The sequence below is a fragment of the Tamandua tetradactyla genome, chromosome 9 (genome assembly GCF_023851605.1).
Source record: "Tamandua tetradactyla isolate mTamTet1 chromosome 9, mTamTet1.pri, whole genome shotgun sequence".
In the NCBI taxonomy this organism is placed as follows: domain Eukaryota; kingdom Metazoa; phylum Chordata; class Mammalia; order Pilosa; family Myrmecophagidae; genus Tamandua; species Tamandua tetradactyla.
Genome location: NC_135335.1, coordinates 112,830,435 through 112,852,524, shown reverse-complemented (window position 1 = coordinate 112,852,524; position 22,090 = coordinate 112,830,435). Strand labels below are relative to the sequence as shown.

Genomic DNA, 22,090 nt, shown 5'->3' with positions numbered 1-22,090 from the left:
TCAACCTCATATAAGTTGTACTTCCATGTCATTGGGGTTTATATTCCTCTTTCTGTTTACCCCACTCATAGAATTCTGATTCTTATCACTGTAGTCTTTGAAATGACTTGCTGAAATGAATCTCAGAGACTTTTAGCACTCCTGAGGCAGGCTGAAGAAACATGTATGAGCTAAGAGGGCTTTTAATCACATTTCTACTATCTTCTTTAAGATAGCTGAGTGAAACTTAGGGGAAAGAAACGGGGCTCAGGGAGGAAAGTACACATGTGGGACCCCCACCTCAAATACAGCATTGGGAGCTCCAGAGACAACCCAGAGGAAGTATTCTGGGGTAAGCATAAGTGAAGAAATGCTGTGGTCACTATCTCAAGATTCTGGTAAAAACATCATCTTTAGCATCATCTTTATCCTTTGTTCAGGAGGAAAGAAAGAGAAGATTTCTGCCTCATATGGTCTCTCCTGTTTATTTTCCAAAAGAGTTGGGGGAGGGGAGGAGTAGTTCTCACATTCTTCCTTGTCCTTACTTAACCAGGCAGCTCCCTTCTTCCCTAGATGGGTTAAAAAAAATTAATGAAATAAATATCTGAGCAGCTATAGAGAATAAAGTGAGAACAAGTAGGCTGTTCTTCCCAGAGGAACGGAACAATTCCCGCTAATGAAAAGGAGGTCCCAACAGAAGAGCAGGCAAGGTTTAATCTCTTTCAGTTAACCTTTTGCAAATATTTCACACGATTTTCTTTTTACATGCCTATGAAAACTTCCCTCCTCTTTCTGTTCCTCACCTCTGCCTGCTCCCCACTTCCAACTCTCAACTGTCTGGGCTTTGCTAATCAAAGGGTGAGGTTCAACTGGTGAAAACATGTTGCAGCAAGAGGAATTTACCCTTTGACCCTTTCCTTTTCTTTGTCGGCTGCTCTAAATATAAATTTTCCATTGTTGCAAGGCCAGGAACCATTTTCCCCGCCAGTGAAACCTACCCCATGCTTATAGCAAAGGGGAAAAAGCCAAATTACCTCTGTGGAAAATGGGTCCTCAACAGGCTTTTGAGAAACTAATGAAGCTGCAACTTTCTCATTTCCTATCATTTATTCCTCACTCCTGGGATCTTCCATGCTATGTTGGACTTTAAATGATTTTCTGTTTTTGCCCTCTCTTGGCAAGTAGCTCTTAAGAGCATAACTGCATACTGTGGACTGGCTCCAGCAGTCCTAATCTATTCTTTTGATGTATCAGAATAATTTATTTTGACTCCCACAGAGTACCCATTGAAAAAGGTCTGTTTCTCATACCTACTCTTGGGTAAGTGGATAACTGACATTAAATTGAACTGATCTCTTGTAGGCCTTACACCCAGTAGCGTCATTTAAGAAAGATGGGGAAATAATTTAGCTACACAGGACTGTCTTGTTTGACAAGACAATGGTGATACCACTTCAGTTACTCCTAGGTTCTATTCTGGTCCTATGACTAAGTAAATCAAACCTACCTCTCCAGAGAGAATTCAGCCTAACCCTGAAAAGTTAACATTTCTGTCCTTTACAAATGAGTGCCAAATGGTTTTCCCTGGTGTGGTTTCATAAACTTTTTTCTGCAAAAAAAAAAATACATACATATATATATATGTTTTTTTGCTTTGTAATCATGGAACATTAAGTGAAAACATAAATGCATTTCTCATAAAAATCACCTCTTATATCCCACTGAGATGAAAATTAAAAAAAGATGGTTTGGTCAGGTTATAAAGAATTGTGAGAGTCTGATTATATGAATAAAAGAAGAAATAACGTATTTACCTGCAATAAGGAAAAATAGTGAGAAGGAATTCTAGTAAAGAATGGATTGCCTACTGAAACACTGATCTCTCATCTGGTGGCTTATTATGAGAATGAATGGAATGGGTTTTGATGTTTAGAATGGAGCTTTAATCTTAAAATGAATTTTTACTAATGAATTAAGTATTCAAATTTCTAATTATGAATAATAAATTTCATTGCGCACTCAAAAATTATGTAAATGTATGCTTTTTTGTGGGTATAGACCAATGATTATTTCTGGAGAATGTTTAGAGGTCATTAAGTTAATGCCTATTAATCACATATAAGGATGGCTACCTACTGTTTTTCTAGAAATTCTTACTTTTTAGATAGCTTAATAAAACAGGCTGTCAGGTGGATAAACGTATTTATCAGAAGGCTAAAAAAGGGCAGACATGAAATGTAGGCTAAAGAAAATAGAAGGAAGAAATAGAAATAAAAAAGCACAACACTGTGAATGCAATTAACAGCACTTAAATGCACATCTGAATGAGATTTAAAAGGAACATTTTAGGTTGTGTATATGATAATAGCATAAAAGGCACTTTACATTTATTTCATCATTTGAAAACAGGATAATAACTGCCATTTCACAGGATTTTTGTTAGGACTAAATTAAGTATAGTACTTGGCACGATACTTGACACACACAGTGTTTGTATCATGGTGGGTGCTATTGCAGTGGTGCTCGTAGGGCAGTGGCTGCAGCAACAGCATTCGCACGGACCTGGCGCCGGCCCAGCACTAAGGACTATTAGGCTATAGAGAGAAATGACTCTGAGGAGGTGAGCAGAACCTTACCATCAGGATCTAACAAGCATATTGCAGTCTGAATTTTGATCTTGAAAGCAATGGTGAGCCATTGTCTCCCTATTGAAATCAGAAGAGAATATAATCAGATTTGTGCTTGAGAAGGATGTCTGTGACCACAGTTTAGAGAGTGAATTGGAGTGAGGCAAGAGCAACAAAAAAAAAATGGGAGATCCGATAAGAAAGCAATTGCAGTATCCCATGTGGAAGATAGTGTTCGTCTGAATTAAGGTTAGTGGCCGTGGAAATGGACAAAAATCAACAAATGTGAGAGAGATTTAGGAGTTTAGTTAATGAGATCTAGTGATAATATTTTTCTCTTTCTCTAGCTTATGTAGCAGGCTCAAGGATTGTCCCTGACATAGCCACTCCGGGATGTGTTCAGTGTTCCCTGGGACATCCCTATCTTAAATCTAGCACATCTCCTAAAAAAACAACTCAGGGAGGACGTCACCTGATGGTGAACCAAAACCGTTATTTTCTCAGATAAAGGACAGCATATATTTTTGAGTGCCTTAGTCAAAGCCCACTGCTGGATACTGAGGGAGTGCATAGATGAAACAAAAGTGGACTATAATCAGAAGGAGTATATAGTCTGGGAGGGATGAGAAGACATGTATATAAACAATTATAAAACAGACAGATGATGATTAGGAGCATAAGACTTTACATCATCTTCATCCTATTTTGTGATATTTACTATTAACTGTGTGTTCTCAGGTCTATCTCCTGCATATGACTATGAGTTCCTTGAGGGTAGATACTTCTTAATCATTTTTAAATACTCCGAAGTGCAGTATAGTTCCTGTAGGAGATCTGGAAATGTTGTTGAATGAAAGGTATAAACATCACACTTAGGTGTTATGGTTTAGATCTTCACTTGGCTCAGAGAAGGTACGGATTTATAAGGACAGGTGCAGACACGCAGGGCAGGAAACTGGAGAACTTTGGTCAGCTCTCATGTTAATAGGGAGCCTGACTGCTTGAAACAGAGCATTCCAATTAGCCTGGAGAAGAGGCAAATAATAGGGTTTGTGATGTGGGGAAAAGCATCTTTTCCTTTATCTGGAAAACAGAGGAGTAGTCAGATTTATTTTGTTAACTGATAGACAGAGATGAGTCCAGAGATGTTTGGTGCAATAAACCTTCACCCGTACCCATGTAATTTTAGCTACCATGCTATAAGAATGCACATCTAAATCAACCTTCAGCTTTACTTTACAGAGATAAGTTTTTGTGCTTTAATAAAAACATAAAAATTCTTTTTAAAGGACTACTCCCAGCAAGTAGGAAACTTAGGATTCCACATTCTAAAAATTAGCATCTTATCATAGCTGAATGAGGCCAAGGATGGAGAGGAATACAGGAATGAACCTATCCCCAATAAAAAAGAAAATAAGTTAGCCAAAAAAAGCAAACATTAGATTTAGCTCTTAAAGACCTTAGGGAAAGATAAAAGTACTTCTGCCTAAAAACTTCAGTAATTTTCATATCCGAGAAAATTTGCCTCAAATTTTGTGTGGATGTATTTTGTATACTCAGACATATTAACTTCAAGACACAATTTCTTCAGGTTTTCCTATTTTTAGGCTGTCCTTATTCATCAGCATTTGTTTTGTTTCCAGTGTACTCCAAAATGTGGTCCAGGATTCAAACATCGCATTGTTCTGTGCAAGAGCAGTGACCTTTCTAAAACATTCCCGGCTGCACAGTGCCCAGAGGAAAGCAAACCTCCTGTCCGCATCCGCTGCAGTTTGGGCCGCTGCCCCCCTCCTCGATGGGTGACTGGAGACTGGGGCCAGGTAAGGCAATTTTGCTGTAGACTCCTGCTGTAGCAGTACCTTCGGACACAGACCGGAGGTGCCTCATTTGGTCATTGTAAAGGCTCAAGAAATGGGTAATAAATAACATAAAAATCTAGGTATGATATCTGAGTGTGACACATTGCACAAACACCAGCAGACACACATAGACACGCACACACACACACACACACACACACACACACACACACAGTTTTAGATATGTTACTCCTACACTGTAAATTTCCCACTTCTATCTACCCCTTGGATCCTAACATTTTAAGTTAAAATTAAGAGAGAAATAGTCCGGTTGGCCAGATATTTGAACAAGCTATGAAATGGTTGGGTTCTCCTACCAACTCTATCAAGTAATTCAAGAACAAATCATTTAACTCAGTTATCTTAATTTTCACGCTTGCAAAATAGGCATAATTTCTTTAGGTTTACAGAAAAATTGTGGGGATTTTAATTAGCTTGATAGTGTGATTTAGAATCTTTGACAGGTTATTAATATTTATTCTGCAATTGAGTTATTTTAATCTAATGGGCACCACGAATTGGGAAGCAAGTGTATAAGAGTTTGGCATGTAATTTTATGTCAGACTTATTCCATTTTATGATCCAATTCCTATTTTTTCTTTATTTTTCTCACCTACTTTTAAATTGTGTTATCTTGGTATAAGCCACCTTAAATCCTTGAAAAACACACTAGTATATTTGGATAGAAGGAAAAATAAGTCCTGTTCTTCTGAATGTTAAAGAGGAAATCTATTAAGTTACTAGAATAACCTTTTTAAAAATGTTTTTTAATAATGTCCTAGGAAATATATTTCCATCCAATAAATGCCCTTATCATAATTAGTCTTGTAGTTTAGAAAACATTTTCTAACATCTGAGACTTAAATAAAGCATAGAACCTATAGTTAAGCCAGTGTGATTATATTTGTGCTCTGACCCTGATCATTACTTATTAAAAATGGCATTTCATAGACGTATTTACAAAATTTTACCAAAATTTAGTACTGCTGAAGTCCAGCAATATCTACATATCTCTTTTGTTTCATTTGGGAGAAGGCAAAGGTTTGTAGTCCCATTAAGGTAAACAAATATGCCTGCTCTGTGCTCAGCCCTGTGGAAAAACTAAAGAAGTATGATAATAAAATAATTAATGTTTTACTTTTCTATAGCAATACTTAGTTTAGTTTACAAACTGTTCAAGCCAAATACAAATGTGTCAAAATGTGTTTCACTGTAAAAGTGACAATTTCATAATACATAATTAGTATTATGATATTAAAGAATCAGTATACATGTGCTCTCAGGATTTTTATTTTAAATCAGGTAGGCATTTCCTTACTTGTGCATTCTTCGTTTTGATGCACTGTTATACAAACATCAGATGAAAGTTTTTACATGTTACTGATTTCACCAAATTTGCAGTCAATTTGAGATTATTTAAGTCCTTTTCTTCCCACCTGCATTTTCAATCTAATTCCTAAAATTGAAAATAACCAATGAAATTACATCTTCAAAGATGCTTTAATAATTTTTAGTGTGCATTCATTTGGCATTCTATATTAGAGATTTAAAATAACTTAGTGTCTTTAAGAATATCCTTGCAAGTCCTAGAGTGCTCTGAGAATTTTTTTTTTTTTTAGCAAACCCAACAAGTCTTGTAAAAATGTCTAACAAAGCTTGTAAACATCATCACCCCCCCAACCTGAGCACCTGTCAGCTCCTCATTCCTTTGGCCCAAGCCTCACAGGCTTTCTGGGTGGCACACCCAGAGAATAGTCTCAGTTCCATGATTCATCCTGGACAGCTGATTGGTCCCACTGAAACTAAGCCACTCAGACAGTAACTGCAGGTCCGAATCCCCAAACTGATGGAAAAAGAGAGGGAGACAGGCTAATGCCTAACAACGGACCTGCTTCTCGAGTTTGTGTGGCTGACAGTACATTGGAAAAACGAGGAACTTGTTTAGGCTGTTTGTTTAAACTGGCTCCATCTGCAGGTCCCACAGCAGTCATGGCTGTTCATTGAACTAGTGTTTCGATCAGATTTAGAGCACTCCACGCTTATTTGCTGATAAGCCCTTAATAGATAGGGAGCAACAGTGATCTCCCAGCCCTACAATTTCTGACTATTCTGCTTCATTATGAGGATTTTCTCATTACACTCCTGCTAGAGTTCACAAGCCCTGCTTAGATTATTGGAGTGGTGACTCAAGAAATCCCCATGTATTGTCTTCTCGGAATTAATTGCTTCCATTTTCTAGAGGAATCACATGAACATGAGCCTAAATTTCCAATCCTGTTCTATGGTGGAATGACTTAATCACACAATTCTATACGATGAACCACATATGGATTTTAAAAACTAATACGTGTAGTGTTTGACACAGTATCTTTTTACCTCCTGAAAATTATATCAGTATTTTGTTTCTCCCTGGGTGTTTGGATTTAGTGTTCTGCTCAGTGTGGCCTTGGGCAGCAAATGAGGACAGTGCAGTGTCTCTCCTACACTGGACAGGCTTCTGGTGACTGTCCAGAAACTGTTCGGCCTCCATCGATGCAGCAGTGTGAAAGCAAATGTGACAATACCCCTGTTTCCAATACTGAAGGTGAGTTTGTCATGGAGAAGGGACCTGGGGATACAAACACAAGTGTGGTCTGTAATCACACACCCTACTGCTTACTAGGGTTTAAGGAAACTCCTAAATCATCCCCATGGTATTATAGTTTGTATAGAACATTGATGAAAACTCTGTGGTGGAGAGGGAAGGGTATTGGGCCGGCAATCAGGTAACATAAGCTTTTTCCTGGACTCTTTAACTAACTGTATGACCTTATTAAGTTACATAACCTCTCTGGGTTTAAATTTACTTATCTATAAAATGACAGTTTGGAGTGGATAATCTCTAAAGTCACATCCAGCCTAGTGTTCTATGTTTGACTTGTCCTAGAACTATAGGGATGGTTTCTAATGAATCCCTCTTAAAATGGAAAACCTCAGTTTCTTTTTGCATGTGACAATGGATCATGAAGATAAACTTCATGCTAGTTACACATATAACAAAAGCATATGTTTGAAACTACCTGTTGTCAAATGCTAATTTTTTCACTGTAGAAAAGTGAAAAAAGATTATTGTGTGGCTGTTTATAAAGAAGGACAAAGGTCTTTGGACTCTGAAATTTCACCTTCTTTTTCCTGTGTAGCATGAGATCCTCTATTAACAGTGGATTATAGCCAAAATTGTGAATTTTCTTTTCCCTTATTTACATAGGGTGCTTTATTGATTCATTGACATTGTTTGAATGCCCACTGTGGCAAAGGCACTATGACAGAAACTATGGGAGAGGGAGAAACAAATATGGCATAGTCAGGAAGTTCAGACTGCCCTCTCATATAAGAATAGAGGCATGATCAAAGACAGGCACTGAACCATATCCATGGCCATGAATTTGCATTATGTAAGAATCCAATTATAGTGTTCTGCTTAAAAGATAAAACAAAAATGAGGAACTATCATGAATATATGACTATATAATTTGTTAATATTTTCCAAATGAAATTTATATACTCATAAACCTATTAAAAAGATACCTATTTCTTTTGCCCAGGAATATCCAGTTTAAGAGAGTTTTTAAAAAGAATATTAACTATTTTAAAGTATTTGCATAGGAATAGCAATCATCTTGTAATTCAGAATGTAGAAAACCTTTCATCTTTGCAAGTTGTCTGATTTTTACATGATTTTCAATCCCATGTACTTATTGTAGGTATAATTTAATGTTTCACAGAACCACAGCCTTATCCTACATTCATCCAAAATCACAAAAAAAACAAAAATCAAGTTCATTATCCTATGTTGAATATATTGTCTTATACTTTATATATCTCATATACAAAAATACATATATTTATAAATGTACTTTTATGTAATCCTAACAACAACCCTCTGAGAGTAGGTATTACTGATGAGGAAACTGAGATACAGAGAGGGTTAATAACTTGCCTAAGTTACAAGACTAGGAATGATGGAGTCAGAATTTGAACCCAGGTTTGGCAGAGCCCAAAGGCATGTCAATTTCAGCTATATTTAAGTGCTATTGTTAATTCACTCTTTCAAAACAAGGTATTTCGACATGAAAACAAAGCTGTTGGTTATGAAGTAGGCACGTGTGACCTGGCTGTCAGTGTAATGCAATAGGTTGAACCTTAGTCTTTGTGAAAAAGCTGGCTTTTTGACATGCCCATATGCATGTGTGTTAAAATTATGTTTATAGTGCCATTATAGGCTGTTTTAGTAATTTCTTCAAAAGCTTCTCTATACTGGATAATTATTGTTTCAGCTTGCCAAAGCTGCCAAAATGCAATATATCAGAAATGGGTTGGCTTTTACAAAGAGGATTTATTGGGTTACAAATTTACAGTTATTAGGCAATGAAAATATCCAAATTAAGGCATCAACAGGGTGATACCTGGACTCCAAAGAAAGGCCGCTGGTAGTCGGGACACCTCTGTCAGCTAGGAAAGCACATGGCTGGTGTCAGCTGGCCCTTGCTCCAGGCTAATTGATTTCAACTTCTGATTCCAGTGGTTTTCTCTCTAAGTGTCTGTAAGTCCTCATTAAGCTTCTTTGGGGCAAATTCTGGTTTCATCTCTTAGCATCTCCAAACATCTGTGTCTTAGTTTCATCTCTCTGCTGTCCGTGCCAGCTCTGAACTCTCTCTATGTTTTCTGCTTTTTATTCTCTTCATACAAGCCTTCAGTAAAAGGATTAAGACCCCCCCTTAAATTGAGCAAGTTACATCTCCATCAAAACAGTTTAATCAAAAGATCCCACCCACAACTGGTAGGTCACATCTCTGTGGAAACAATCTAATCAAAAGGTCGCACCCAACAACAGGTCTGCCCCCACAAGATTGGATTAACAGAACATGGCTTTTCTGTGGGACATAGCAGTTTTAAAGCAGCACAATTATTATACTTGGCCTTCACAGCTGAAGATGCAATATTATTTTCAGAGTGGGTAGAAGATCATTTGCTATTCTACCTATTTCTGTCTAAAAGAAATTTCCTTAAAATGGATAGGTATTACTCTAAGGTTTCTTGGATTATTTGGAGAATGCATCTTGGTGATTTCACCTGCCTGGAAAAATCACTTTTTACCAATAGTAATATGAAGTAAACAGTTAAGACAATATTTTTAGTCTTTTCAAAACAGGAGGGAGATTTGGGGAAATAATTAATCCTGCAAAGTATGACCAATCTTAGAATTATTATTCCCTGAAGCTCTTGATTCATTTAAAAGAAAAAGAATCACTCTTTCAAAATTAAATTTAAAGTATAAACAGCATGTCTGTCATAACTTGTTTTGTGTTCTCTTTAGCTTCCCAATAGTATATATTGAATGCTTTTAAACACCTGAAACCATTTGTTCATTTAATCAGCAGCTAATTATTGAGTGCTTGGTGTGGCCAACCTCTGCATTGCTTTATGAAAAGTTCAAGTACATTTACAAGTTCATAGTCTTACAGGGAAAATACTTTTAAAACAAAAACAAAGTGGAATGTGTTATGTGGAGCAGTTTATACAGGTTACAGGTGCTAAAGCTGCTCAGAAGGACCAGTGATTTTAACCACGGGGTCAAGGCAGACTTCATAGACAGTGGTCAGTGAGCCAGTATTAACGCGTCGTTGGTAAAGAAACCCTGGGAAAAGTGAATAAAGCAGGGAAGCTGTGTTATAAATTGTTATCCATAACGTTGTGGAATAGGCAGATAACATGGATTTCAAAGGACAAGAAGCTGTTGCATGAAAGTGGTGTTGGATGACCTGATTTGGCTTGTTGGAATGAGATCAGAAAGAAAAATAATGTTTCCTACTAAGGGAAGATTGGGAAGAAAATCAAGCAGGTCGGGAAGGGGCAGCTTCTGGATAATACAAGAAAGTAGAAGAAGAGCCCTTTTTCCTTAGCAGAATCAGGTTCCTTTGCCTCTTAATGCGAGACCACTGATGGATATTTCAGCTCTACTTCAGGACAGGGTAGGATCAGAGATATCTCTTGGAACCTAAAATATGGTCTTTCAGTGGGGTCCCTATACATAAAATGGCCACTGATAGAATCTTGAGATTCCCCCACCTCAACACTTTATCATGAAAAGTTCAAACATAAAGCAAAATTTAAAAAATGTTATGGTGAATGCTCACCATCTATTCTCTCATTAATGTTTATTGAAAGGTCTTTGTCACATATCAGTCCTTCTATCCACCCCTGAAGGTGATGGTTTTTAAAGTACATGCTCCATTCATCCAACCATAAGTTTATTTACTTAGTAAACATACCTGTATGTGCCAAGCATTAGTCTATACAAGGAATACAACAAGATCCCTGTCCTCAACGAGAGCACAGCTTAGTAGGAATGGCAACATGCAAGCAAATATTTCCCACACTGTGAACAGTGACATAACAGAGGTAGAAAGAAGCTACCATGAGTGCATGGAGGAGGGGGTAGTCAGCAGAAGTGTCATGGAGAAGGCAAGCTTAAGCTCATCGCTGGAGGATATGAAGCAGTTTGCCAAGAAGTCAATTGAGATATGGGGCATTCCTGGCAGAGGAAGTGCATGGGGAGCCATGGAGGAAGTTGAGTGTGGCAGCAGTGGGTTAGTGGGTGAACAAGCAGTGGACGTGAGGCTGCAAAGAGAGACACAAGAGCTTGTTTGGAGGATCCTGTATGCAGTAGAAGGAAGTTTGGATTCTATCTATGGGTTATGGGGAACAAGTGAAGATAAAGTGGGAGTGACATGCTCACTATGCAGGATTTTAAAGAGATAGAGGGAGAGCAACCTTGTGTGGGAGGAGAGTTACAAAGTTATTCTAAGACTTCAGAATAGAGACGATGATTTAGGTAACTAGATATCATAATCGTGACAAGGGGTGTAGGCATCTATAGAGAAATTTAAAAGATTAGTCCCCAAATGGTATAGTAAAGTAATGGAATTTGAATAAAGTAAAAATAACAATATACTATGATGAGAGAGTGAATAAATGGAGGGAAGTTAGGGCGACGAAGGGTAGTAAAGAAAAAGAAAATCAGAAGTATGGCATCAAGAAATTAAAATAAAGGGCAAGAGGGAAATAGGAGTATGAATAAGGGAGCTGTAATTTGCCATGTTCAACATCTACTGTAGTTTTATATTCCTGAAGGCCTTCAGTGAAGAATTAAAACATTATAGGCGTGATCTTGACAGACTGCCACTGATGATGGTAATGCCATGTTGCTGCTGAGCATGAAGTATAGACATATTGGATACCACTGCATTTGAAATACCATTCAAACTAATTTTTAAAGCATATATACCAGCTGGAACTAGCTTACTCAAGGTCACCTGAAATTCTGTCCAATTTTATTCATCGTTCATGCAGTTTCAAGTGCACTTATAGTTTATATGGTGAGTTTTTCAGCTTCTCAGTAACACAGGGCTCTCTGTCATCTAATATTTATTGCTTCCAAGTAATGCTTTATGGTGTGCCATGATCTGGTGACCAACATAGGAAAGGTGTGGTTGGTATACATTGGTTTACTGTCCTAGGCTGTCTAATGGTGACTTTGCTGGGTCTCCATCTTGCCTAAGTAAACAGCTCTGAGTAAGCCTGGGCAGTTCTAGAAAACTCATACAAGATCCCCAAAACAAAGTAGCTACTGAATTGTGATTTAAACATGACCTCTGCTGTATTAAAGTCAAAGAAAGAAATGAGGGTTATAGAAGACTTGATTTCAAGGAAATGAGAAAGACCAGTTTTTTCTTTGCCATTCAAAAAGCTCATAACCCACCTTAGCATTCAGGTTTACATTCCTGTCTGTCTGGCTTGGAGAAAAGTCTGGATTTGGGTTAGGATCATAGCACCTCAAGGTTGAATATAGGTGCTACCCAAGGAATAAAACTAGATGAAAACAAATGGAGAAAGCAAAGAGAAAGGAATGATGAAATGATGAAATCACCATGGTATGATGAAATCAGAATAAATTTCCATCACTGATACTACCTTGCTTCCAGGGCAAAAAGAAGCTGGTGGTCTGTTCCCATTGCAATGAATGATGTCAAGTTCTCAACTGAAACTTATTTCATACTTTTCCAACTTGAATATGCAAAATGTCAATGGCTCAAGTACCATTTTATCAGAACAGGTACATTGAGTATATATTCCCCACTCCCATCTCCCACGCTGTACATGCACATGCCCAGCCTTGCCATCTTGCTTCTCATCAGGCTCTGCATCTCCTCGGGCAGTTTGACAGAGGTACAGCTGTTTGTATTTTTTAAATCCAAAAGATGGACTCTTAAGTGTTTGATTCATAACTTTTTACTGTGTTCTTCCTCTGAAAATCATAAAGAGCTCACAGGCAGAAGGCAAGCATTCTCCAAAGAGAGGTGCTGATTGGTCCAAGCTGGTCATGAAAAGATCAGTTCCTGTGTATCCCAACTCACTTCAGTGATATAAGTAGGCAGGCTTTACAGGAGCTTATGAAATGAATACAAGAATGTTGTATTTGAGGAGCTGGTCTTATACACCTTGGACCAAGTCAAGCATTCAGAGTCATACTGAATCTGAATCCAGCTGCATCCTAAATTCATAACCCTCCATTCAGTGTATTTTGAAATCATGTCTTTCAGGTCAGGGTTTTGAAAGATTAATGTAAAGCATCTGGGGGAAAGCCCATTGGATGATCAATGATAAGTAGATTCATGTGTTACCTATGAAAAAACTTGTGTGATTTTATCATTCAACTCTACCAAAACCCAGATTACCAACTAGACCCACTCCAGCATGCCTGGCAAGTTACTTCAGATTCTAATAATGGGTCGAGTCCACATCACAAGACCTGAAGTCTGACTTTCTGCCCTTGATTATTCCTAAGTCTCCATGGGGAGAATTTGGAAATAGTCCATAAATTGTCATTCACATCAGAAGTCTCTGGCCCTGGGTGAAGGGCAATTTTACCCACACAATGGGTGAAGTTTTGTGTTAGATCCACACAGTAATTTCTGGAACAACACAATGAAGACTTCTCACTTTTCCAATAAGCCTGGCAAGAATAAAGGTAGAAAGATTGTCTTATCACTGTTCTCCCAGGAGAGTACTTAGCTGATACGTGATGAAAGTAGCAGAGAAAAGTAGTCTCTTTCGTTTTTAATCCTTGATCTTGTTGGCTCAGATTCCATCACTTAAAGTGCACCAGATATAAATATACCTGCATGAAGCAATCACAATGAGAAAGACCAAACCTTCAAAACAAATTGGTTGCAGGGTGATTATATTACGCAAAGATTCTTCCTAAACTAAAGGATTCCTTTAAGTAAATCCCCTAGTATAGTTGTTTATTTATATTCTACTTGGGTATAGAGAAACCTTTAATTTTTGGATATCTCAAAGACTGACTATAAATCAATACCAACTGAAGATCAGTCAGAAATTAAGACAGAGCATTGCTGCTATTCTTTTTTATTTCAATGAGAAAATGTGATTTAATTTACTTGCAACTTTTCCAGAGCGATTTCATCACATAAGTAACTGTACTGTGTATTGGCTCAAGGGTGGGAATGAAAAGACTAAGTATCTCATATTTTCAGTGGGTTTTGAGGATAATACAGAATACTGAAGTGTTAAATTCTATAATCTAGGCCTCTCGACTATGTCAGCATAATGTCAATAAGCTGAATCAAGAGCTCAACAAATCAATCCTTTCCCCAGTGAGACTGACAGCCTGAATGCACTAATATAAGTTAAAACTGGTACTGAGATTTTTAAGATTACAGTAAAAAAGAATAATGGGGCTTTGAAAATTCTTCTTATGTCTAAAATTACATTTTAACTAATTTATTTTTACAAAATTTGAAGAGGAAGAGATAATTGAAGAAAAAGTAGGAAGGGATAATTCAGACTATTCCTAAAGCCTGTGACATAAAACTTTTTTTAAAAAAAAACTTTTTCCTCCTTCTCTAAGGTGGCAGAGCAAGTTCACCCAAAACAAAAAACCTGACTGCAGTGTCTCAAAAACTGACTCATCATAGTAGATTCAGTCAAAAATAGAGAGTCACAGACAGGCAGAAACCGTTTTGCATTTAGGTGTCAAGAATGCTGTCGATGTGAAGAGGCTTTGGAGCCATACAACTGTGGCTTTTGACCCCGCCTTGATGGATTTGGGCATCTCTTTAAGCTTCAGCTTTACTATCTATAAAAAGCTAATATTTTTATATACTTAGAAGGATCAATATATAAAACCTGGTATATATATAAACCTCCTGGTACATGGGCACACTTAGAAAATTACAATTTTAATGGTTTCGTTACTAAATTAAGTCCTTGTGGAACTAAAGACTGAGAAAAAGAGAGACAGTCATGATTGGCTTGGCAAATAGATTTTCATCAATCTAAAGGTGTAATGAATTAATTCTTTAGTCAAGGTAGGTCCTAAGTAAGGGCAAAACTAAAGTACAGAAATTGGATCTTCCAGATCCCTTCTCCTTCTTGGGACCCCCCTATGGTCCATGAAGGCCAAATGTCTTTATTCAAGCCTAAGTCTTGGCAGTCCCCAAACCCTGAATCTTCCCCAGGTTTCTCTCCACTCCTGTCCGCATCATAATTTAACTGCTCTCTGCTTAATATCTTTCTGTTAACTTGCTTATGTGTGCACATGTGTAACCCATCCTGGGAACCTGTATTCATTTTGACAGCGATCTCAGAGAAATAATGCAGAATGGTTATTCTCAGAGAGAGATGTTTAGGTAGTAATAATGATGGTTAATAAACTTAGTGCTTACTGAAGTGCCACGTGTCACAGTATGTGCTTTATGTGTATCATCCCATATAAGCTCCAGTGTTTTTATGGTCTCCACTTTACAAATGAGATTTAGAGGGGTGAAGTAATTTGGCAAAGATCAAACAAACACTCAAAAGGGTCAGAGCCAGAATTCCCACCCAGGCCCCTCAGACCGCAGATCACTTCACTCTAACCATAGGATTTTGCTACCAATGCAGGCAGGTCACGGGACCACTCCATACTCAGTCCCTCCTCCCTAACTTTAATCCTGCTCCCAGGATGTAACCAATTTCCTTCTTTTAATCAAATTGGAAACTAACTTAACAGGGGGATTGGGGAGCTCAGACAAGGGCACCCTGGCAGCTGTGCTCGGGCCTCTGCCTGCTGGTGGAGGGCAGGAGAAGGGTAAGGTGGGAGTATGGAGGTGAGGGGTGTGGTGTCTTCTTTCCAAAGCTCACCTGAGGAGCAGGGATATTTGTAATGGTCTGAATAGTCATATGGGTAGATGGAAGGTGAAGCAATTTATAAATCTTTTATTTTATTCATTACTTATTGACTATTATTTAGTCATGTTACAAAGTCTAAATATAAGCAAAAAATGTGCGAATTTGCTCGTATTTTGCTCAGCTCAGAAGTTTTCTGGTCTAGCAGCTCTTCTAAAAATGGAGTAATGAATCTCACAATAAGGTTGTACTCAGGAAATAGCCTTCTGTGTTCTGTCTTCAGGCTGACTTGTGACTTTAGGGTAGCATTTTCTTAGTAGTAAGCTAAGTACTGCATATTCATTGAGACTCTCAGAGTCCAACCCACTGCTTCCTTCCTCTCATCAGGTGATGAGAGAATAATAATTGATAGTAATAACTCGGTAACTAACATTTATTGAGTACTCTGCATCACGCCCTGCTCTAGATGATTTATGTGGTCATGTACACGTATATGTATCATATGTTTGTGTATATGTTACCATAATCATTCCTGTGTAACAGAGGAGGAAACAGGCACACAGAGGTTAAATAATTTGCTCAGAGTCATAAAGTTTGTAAATGGTAGAGCTAGGATTACACCCAGGCTGCCTGGCTTCTAACTTTATTTCTTGCACTACTAAAAGGGAATACAACTAGTCCTCTTCTATCTGATTATCAGCTAAATCATTTTTATATTTTGGCAAAGAAGGCCAAGCTAAAGTTTATTTCCCACCCAGCCCTGTGGTGGAGCAGTATTTTTTGCTGACTGGCTGCCAGGTCAGACCTGATTTGGAATTGAGGACGAGTGACATTGAGTTAGCAGATGTATGCTTAGCTTTTCTCCTCATTTTAATAAGTATATTACCTTGACAATATACCCCCTTCTCGGTGACAGTGATGAGAACTTATTTTTCCACAAAAATATTCTAGGCCTAAACTTTTTGGGGTGCCTTTTTGCTGACCATGTTTTGTTAGAGAGGAAAAGGAAAAAAATAATATCAAGTGACTTCCAAATTAAAATATGTGGAAATCTTTTCACCTCAAATTCAACCTTGAGCCACCAAATAGTATCGGATTTCTTTTCCTTTTTCTTTTCTTTTAGTGCAAAGTTTAAAGACGTTTTCATGTCCCTCCTACCTTCTTTCCGCCAAAATTTGAATTTATTGCGAATCCTTGTGTGGAAAGTTTCAATTCAGATTTCTAACTGCTAGTCTCTTTGTAAATCAAATCTTGTGTGAGGGAATTTGATGACGGCAGAGTTTATGTTTTCATGTTTAAATTTTAAGTCTTTCACTGAAAAACTCTTTAATGAGATCAATAAAATTGTTGCCCTGCCTTTCAATAATAAGAACCGGAAACTTTCCCATTTCTTTGCACTTAATTTTCCATGTTTATAATAAGGCTCATGTACCATATTACAAACTTGATCTTGTAGAACTTTCATGGGTTTCTGCAACCAGGAAAAAACAAGCAAATAAGCAAGCAAACAAAAAAACCTGTCTGTTACACTGAACTTTACCCAGCACTCTGACTGATTCTTTATTATTTAAACCATTTATACCCAGGATGCCTCAGTATAACCACCTGGAAAACTGAGGGTGGAACTTTAATTCTGGGAGACAAAAGTTTTCCAAGGTATTTAAAAATCCCAGGATAAAAGTAAGCAGAGGATTGGAGAGAAATACTATTATCAGCAATGGAGGGTGGGGAGGGGATTGAAAATCAAATCTCTACACTGACTCCCAATCCCACCTTCTACAATCAGCCTCAAGGGAAAATGGACGAAAGAATCATTTCTGCAGGAACTGTGGCAATTCTAGCACTGAGGAGAAAATACGCATAGGAAAAAAGGAGGCCATGTCTCACTTCCAAATTAAAAAAAGACATTTCTTCATGTTTCCATAACCCACAGACTGCTGTCATTTGAGGCCAACCCCTCAAAGCTTTCCTCTTTGTCTAGTGTAGTAGCTGTATCTGTGCCACTGTCAGCAATCCTTTTCATTCACCCAGTCCCATCCCAGTGCCTCACAGATGCAGAGATTCTCTTGAGGCGTGTGTACTTTGGTATCAAGCAGTGCAACTCGTGTTTGATTTTGGATAACCTTGCACTGCTGAATAAAATAGCCCTTGAGAAAGAAGTAATAAAAGTGCAGTAAGAAAAATGACTCATGTTTCCAAGCTGTCTAAACTGATCACTTATCCCAATAAATGGTAATTCTTTCAAGACACAGTGGGCATGCACCATGCTTATAAAAGTCTGGGAGAAAAGCCTTGCAAATATTTTTTTCAGTTTGTGTTAAAATATATCAAAAGAATGTTTCTGGTAGGCTGCACCAGACAGGGATGCTCAACAACAAAAACAAAAGCCACATGGCTATGAAAGCCAAGGTGGATTGGCCCAAGGGGGCGGGAGGCGGGGGGCTTCCCGAGCACCCAGGCTCATCAGCTTGTTTACGTACTTCTGTGCCTCTAATTGTTTTCCATTTTCTGCCCCCAATCGTTAGAGTGCAAAGATGTGAACAAAGTGGCTTATTGCCCACTGGTGCTGAAGTTCAAGTTCTGCAGTCGAGCATACTTCAGACAGATGTGTTGTAAGACCTGCCAAGGACACTGACCCACGGAAAGCCAGAGAAGGAGCCTTGTCATTTCATCGTGGAAATGCGTCCATCAAAGAGAGCCACCCCGAGGACGAGGATCGCTGTCCTTGCAGATGCATTACCCTGTGGAAAACGTAACCACTGGTCAGCCCCAGCTGACAGGATTTCAATGTTATTTTAACTTCTGTGAAGTGGGATTTATTGATCCAAAGTTCTGGACACGGTATTAGGAGGGGATGCCAAATTGGAGAGATCCAAACAACACAGGGAGACTTGCTTACTGTGGAACGTTTGTGTTCTTTCGAGTAAATCCAATAGCCTGTTTACCTCCTTGGACCATTAAGATAATTTTTTTTATGGACTTAGCAATGACACTGAATCCATGTGTGTTTAAAACTGTTTCAAATGTAGCTGTTATGACTTGGTCAACGATGGAAGTAAAAGAAGATTCAGAAATCTTAAGTCATAGCTTAAAAATATTTACTATACTTTATCTCACTACAACAGCACCAAATTTAAATTATCAAACAGGCTTTGAACTGTAATTTAAAGGAGCAATTATAAATCAAAAGTGGTGAAAGTTTATATTATTTTTCTTCATTCCACTTAATTTCTTTAGGAATAATTCCCCTGTTCTGAACACTGCTGTGAGCCATATATAAAACTATATTAAACTGAAGAACAATAAGGGACTTTAGTATAAAGCAGTGCATCAGGTACTGCAGCTGTGCAACTCTATAAATTCATTGCTGTGGCCAAATTACCATCGTGCAAGGGAAGCTGATATTTCCACTCAAACTATAAGAAAAAAGCATTTCCGTCTCATGCAGAAGCCAGACCTGCGGTCTGGTAGAGCCTGAAGAACCAGGCTCTCTGCTGCCATCACACAGGATGCCACCCTTCTTATTTCAGAGAATCCGACTCACTTATGTTTATACTCTCACCAGCCACAGAACAGCTTCTGCCTTATTGGATTGTTGCACAAGTTGAGCTTACTGAGATGATACCATGCAAAAGATAGACTGTCTCGGTAACAACCAGGCAGACCCTTTTGCAATTTGCTGACAATTATGATGGATTCCAGATGTCCCTGCTTTGATATGGTAGAAGGACATTTATTTATATGAAAGCAAGTATGCATGTGTGCGGGCGCTTTTGAGTGTGTGGATAGATGAGTGTGCTTGCACATAAATGTGCTATTTCTGTGAGTTTTAAAGTAGGCAAGGGATAACAACCAAAGAACTCATGAAGACTAGAGATCATAAAGCATAATTTCCATAGTCACCCAACCCAAGTATTTCATAATTCTTATTGATTCTTAATTATTGATTCTTAATTCTTATTAATTCTTATTGATTGCCCTGAATGGCAATCAAATGTGAAACCCAGTTTGTTGGGCAAATCAAATTCCAGAATTCAATGAAACTAAATTAAAACCAGCTCATGTTTTCCCTATCCTCAGGTTTCACATCCTCCTCATCAAAAGACTCAACAAAAGAGATTAAAAGCAAAAAAAGAGGGTACTTTTTTATGTTAATATTTTGTACTTGAACCCTTGTAGCTTGCAGCAGGTACTTGCTGAATGTGCCTCATGTCCAGCATGGCTCCTTTGCTGCAAAAGTGCATGTATATACCAACACTTAATGCACACATCAAACGGCTACTTTGTGAAGATAGTACTTGCAGTTACAGAGCATGTTTGACAAATCCATCAGCGTTCTGAGACTGTGTGCCAGATGTGTCACATAAGCCATGGCCTAATGTAAATGATTAGGGTTTTTTCAGCAAAGAGAAACTGTTAGACTCCAAAATCCAACCTGAATTTCCATGTTGGCTTTGGATAGTTGGCATGGGACCTTGTTCTGCATGCTTAGTCATGTCCATCCATATCTCATTACCTGCTTTCTCTCAGCACCACAGCTCATGTCCCTGAGCTTTCCAAGCAGAAAAACCATTGATGTATGGGAGTGTCCTTGCGGGGCCCTCGCTGCACAGCCCCTATAAACAGCCCAAGTGCCATTCCAGTCACTCCATGAAGGGCAGCGGGGGCAGTCCACAGGCAACACAGACCAGCACTGGATTCCCTTGGCTCTTTTCAAAGAAGAGATAATTTGGTGCTAATGTGTCTTGGTGAAATAGAATAAAATAGAGGAAGCTGGAAGGAAAGAAGGGAGAGAGGGTATTTTTTTGGTGATGTTTTAGGTATAGGTTTGCTATCAGGATCTGATTATCTTTAGGGCACCAGCATAAATATCAGCTCATGCTTCTATATAAAAAGGATTTCTTACATTACTAACAAAAGGCTACTTTTTACCTTCCTGGGCACCACACAATGCTCTGTGTTGGAAGAGGAGGGTAGCCAGTGGTCCCTCTGGGATGTGCAAAGGCACCAAGTTCAAGATACAGAGAACTCCCTGGAGCAACATCAGACTACCTTTCAAGGAACCACGCACAGACTGTAATGGAATATGTAAATATTCAAATCAGGCTAGAATTTAGACCTGAATGGGGAAAAAAATCATACTCCACAGCACATGACTATGCTGCTGCTACTCTAGCCATCCATGTGGCTGCGTGATGCTCTGTTCCTACGTGATAGCGGTAGGGTCACCAACTGGGCCTGAGCCACCGTGGCTGCCCCAACCCCCACCACAAGTAGTAAACCTACTTAGGGAGTCCCAAGGAAACTGGTACCTCGCAGCTGGAAGCAGCACCCACCACTGGTGTAAAGGCCTAACAAAAAAAGGGAAAGGTAAAATGTACACAACTAATAAAACTCCTCAAGATACGTATGACTCCCAAACAGCCTATTTCATTACAGACTTTTTTTGAGTGAATGTCACATAAGTATTCTTGATAATACAGAATGAAATTACTTTTGTATTATTGTGATTAGTTGTTGCTTATTATTTTATACTCAGTATTAATGTGGTACACTGTTACTTTTTTTGCTTTTGTAAATTATATTCTAATTTATTGCCATGTTTCCTAACACTTGTCCTACATCCATTCTCCTGCTTGTAATGAAAATGAAGAAGACATTATAACACTTGATGGAGTGAAATTCCACACCAGACACAGATTTTTTTTAACATAGATAATTTAGTAAAAATAAAAATTCAGCTCGTAAGAACGATTCAGATGGAAGTTGTCTGTTCCCTGGAACGCTGGTATTAAAAGCGCAGTGGGATTCTATCTCGTAGTTAACTACAGCTGTGTTGTCCAAGTTAGACAGGTAGTATCCAGGATTGAAATAACTTGTCACATCCTTGTTACCCTCTCTAAATAGTGAATCTGTTTCTGAGGTCTTCCATTATATCTAAACGCACAGGCCTCAGATATGTCTGGTGGAGCTATATCCCCAGATGAGATGCCGCCAGCCAACTATTCTGAGGTTAGAAAGAAAATCCATGCCAGCTACTACCGCACACTGTCAACTGCTAGGACCTCTTTTTTTTTTTTCTGAGAGCACCCCCTTCTTCCTTTTCCCTCCATGTAAATTCTGTAATGTAGAAGGGGATGCAAGATATTTGGTTGAGGGGAAAGATGCTGATCAAAAGTATTCACATTTGAAGGATTTTCTACACAGATCCAGCAGGGAACATAGGAACCTGACAGGGGTACTTTTCACCGTTAGACATTTCCTCTACAGCTAAAGATGAACAAATGGCTCAGTCTTTTGTGGAGCTGAAGTTATGATATGCAAAGGCAGCTCCAAAAAATTTAAAAATTCAGCAGTTAATATGAAGGTGAGCATTCTGCATGCTAAGCTAAT

General features: G+C 38.4%; 1 protein-coding gene across 1 annotated transcript in view; it reads left to right on the top strand.

The window, feature by feature from the left end:
* The window catches only part of ADAMTS6 (ADAM metallopeptidase with thrombospondin type 1 motif 6), a 361,538-nt gene extending 339,654 nt beyond the window's left edge, over positions 1–21,884 (top strand). The window contains exons 22-24 of the mRNA XM_077117302.1: positions 4,250–4,426; positions 6,893–7,049; positions 18,223–21,884. Coding sequence (XP_076973417.1) covers positions 4,250–4,426; positions 6,893–7,049; positions 18,223–18,332 — 444 coding nt within the window. The 3' untranslated portion in view covers positions 18,333–21,884. The remainder of the gene's footprint in view (positions 1–4,249; positions 4,427–6,892; positions 7,050–18,222) is intronic.
* The last annotated feature ends 206 nt before the right edge of the window (positions 21,885–22,090 follow it).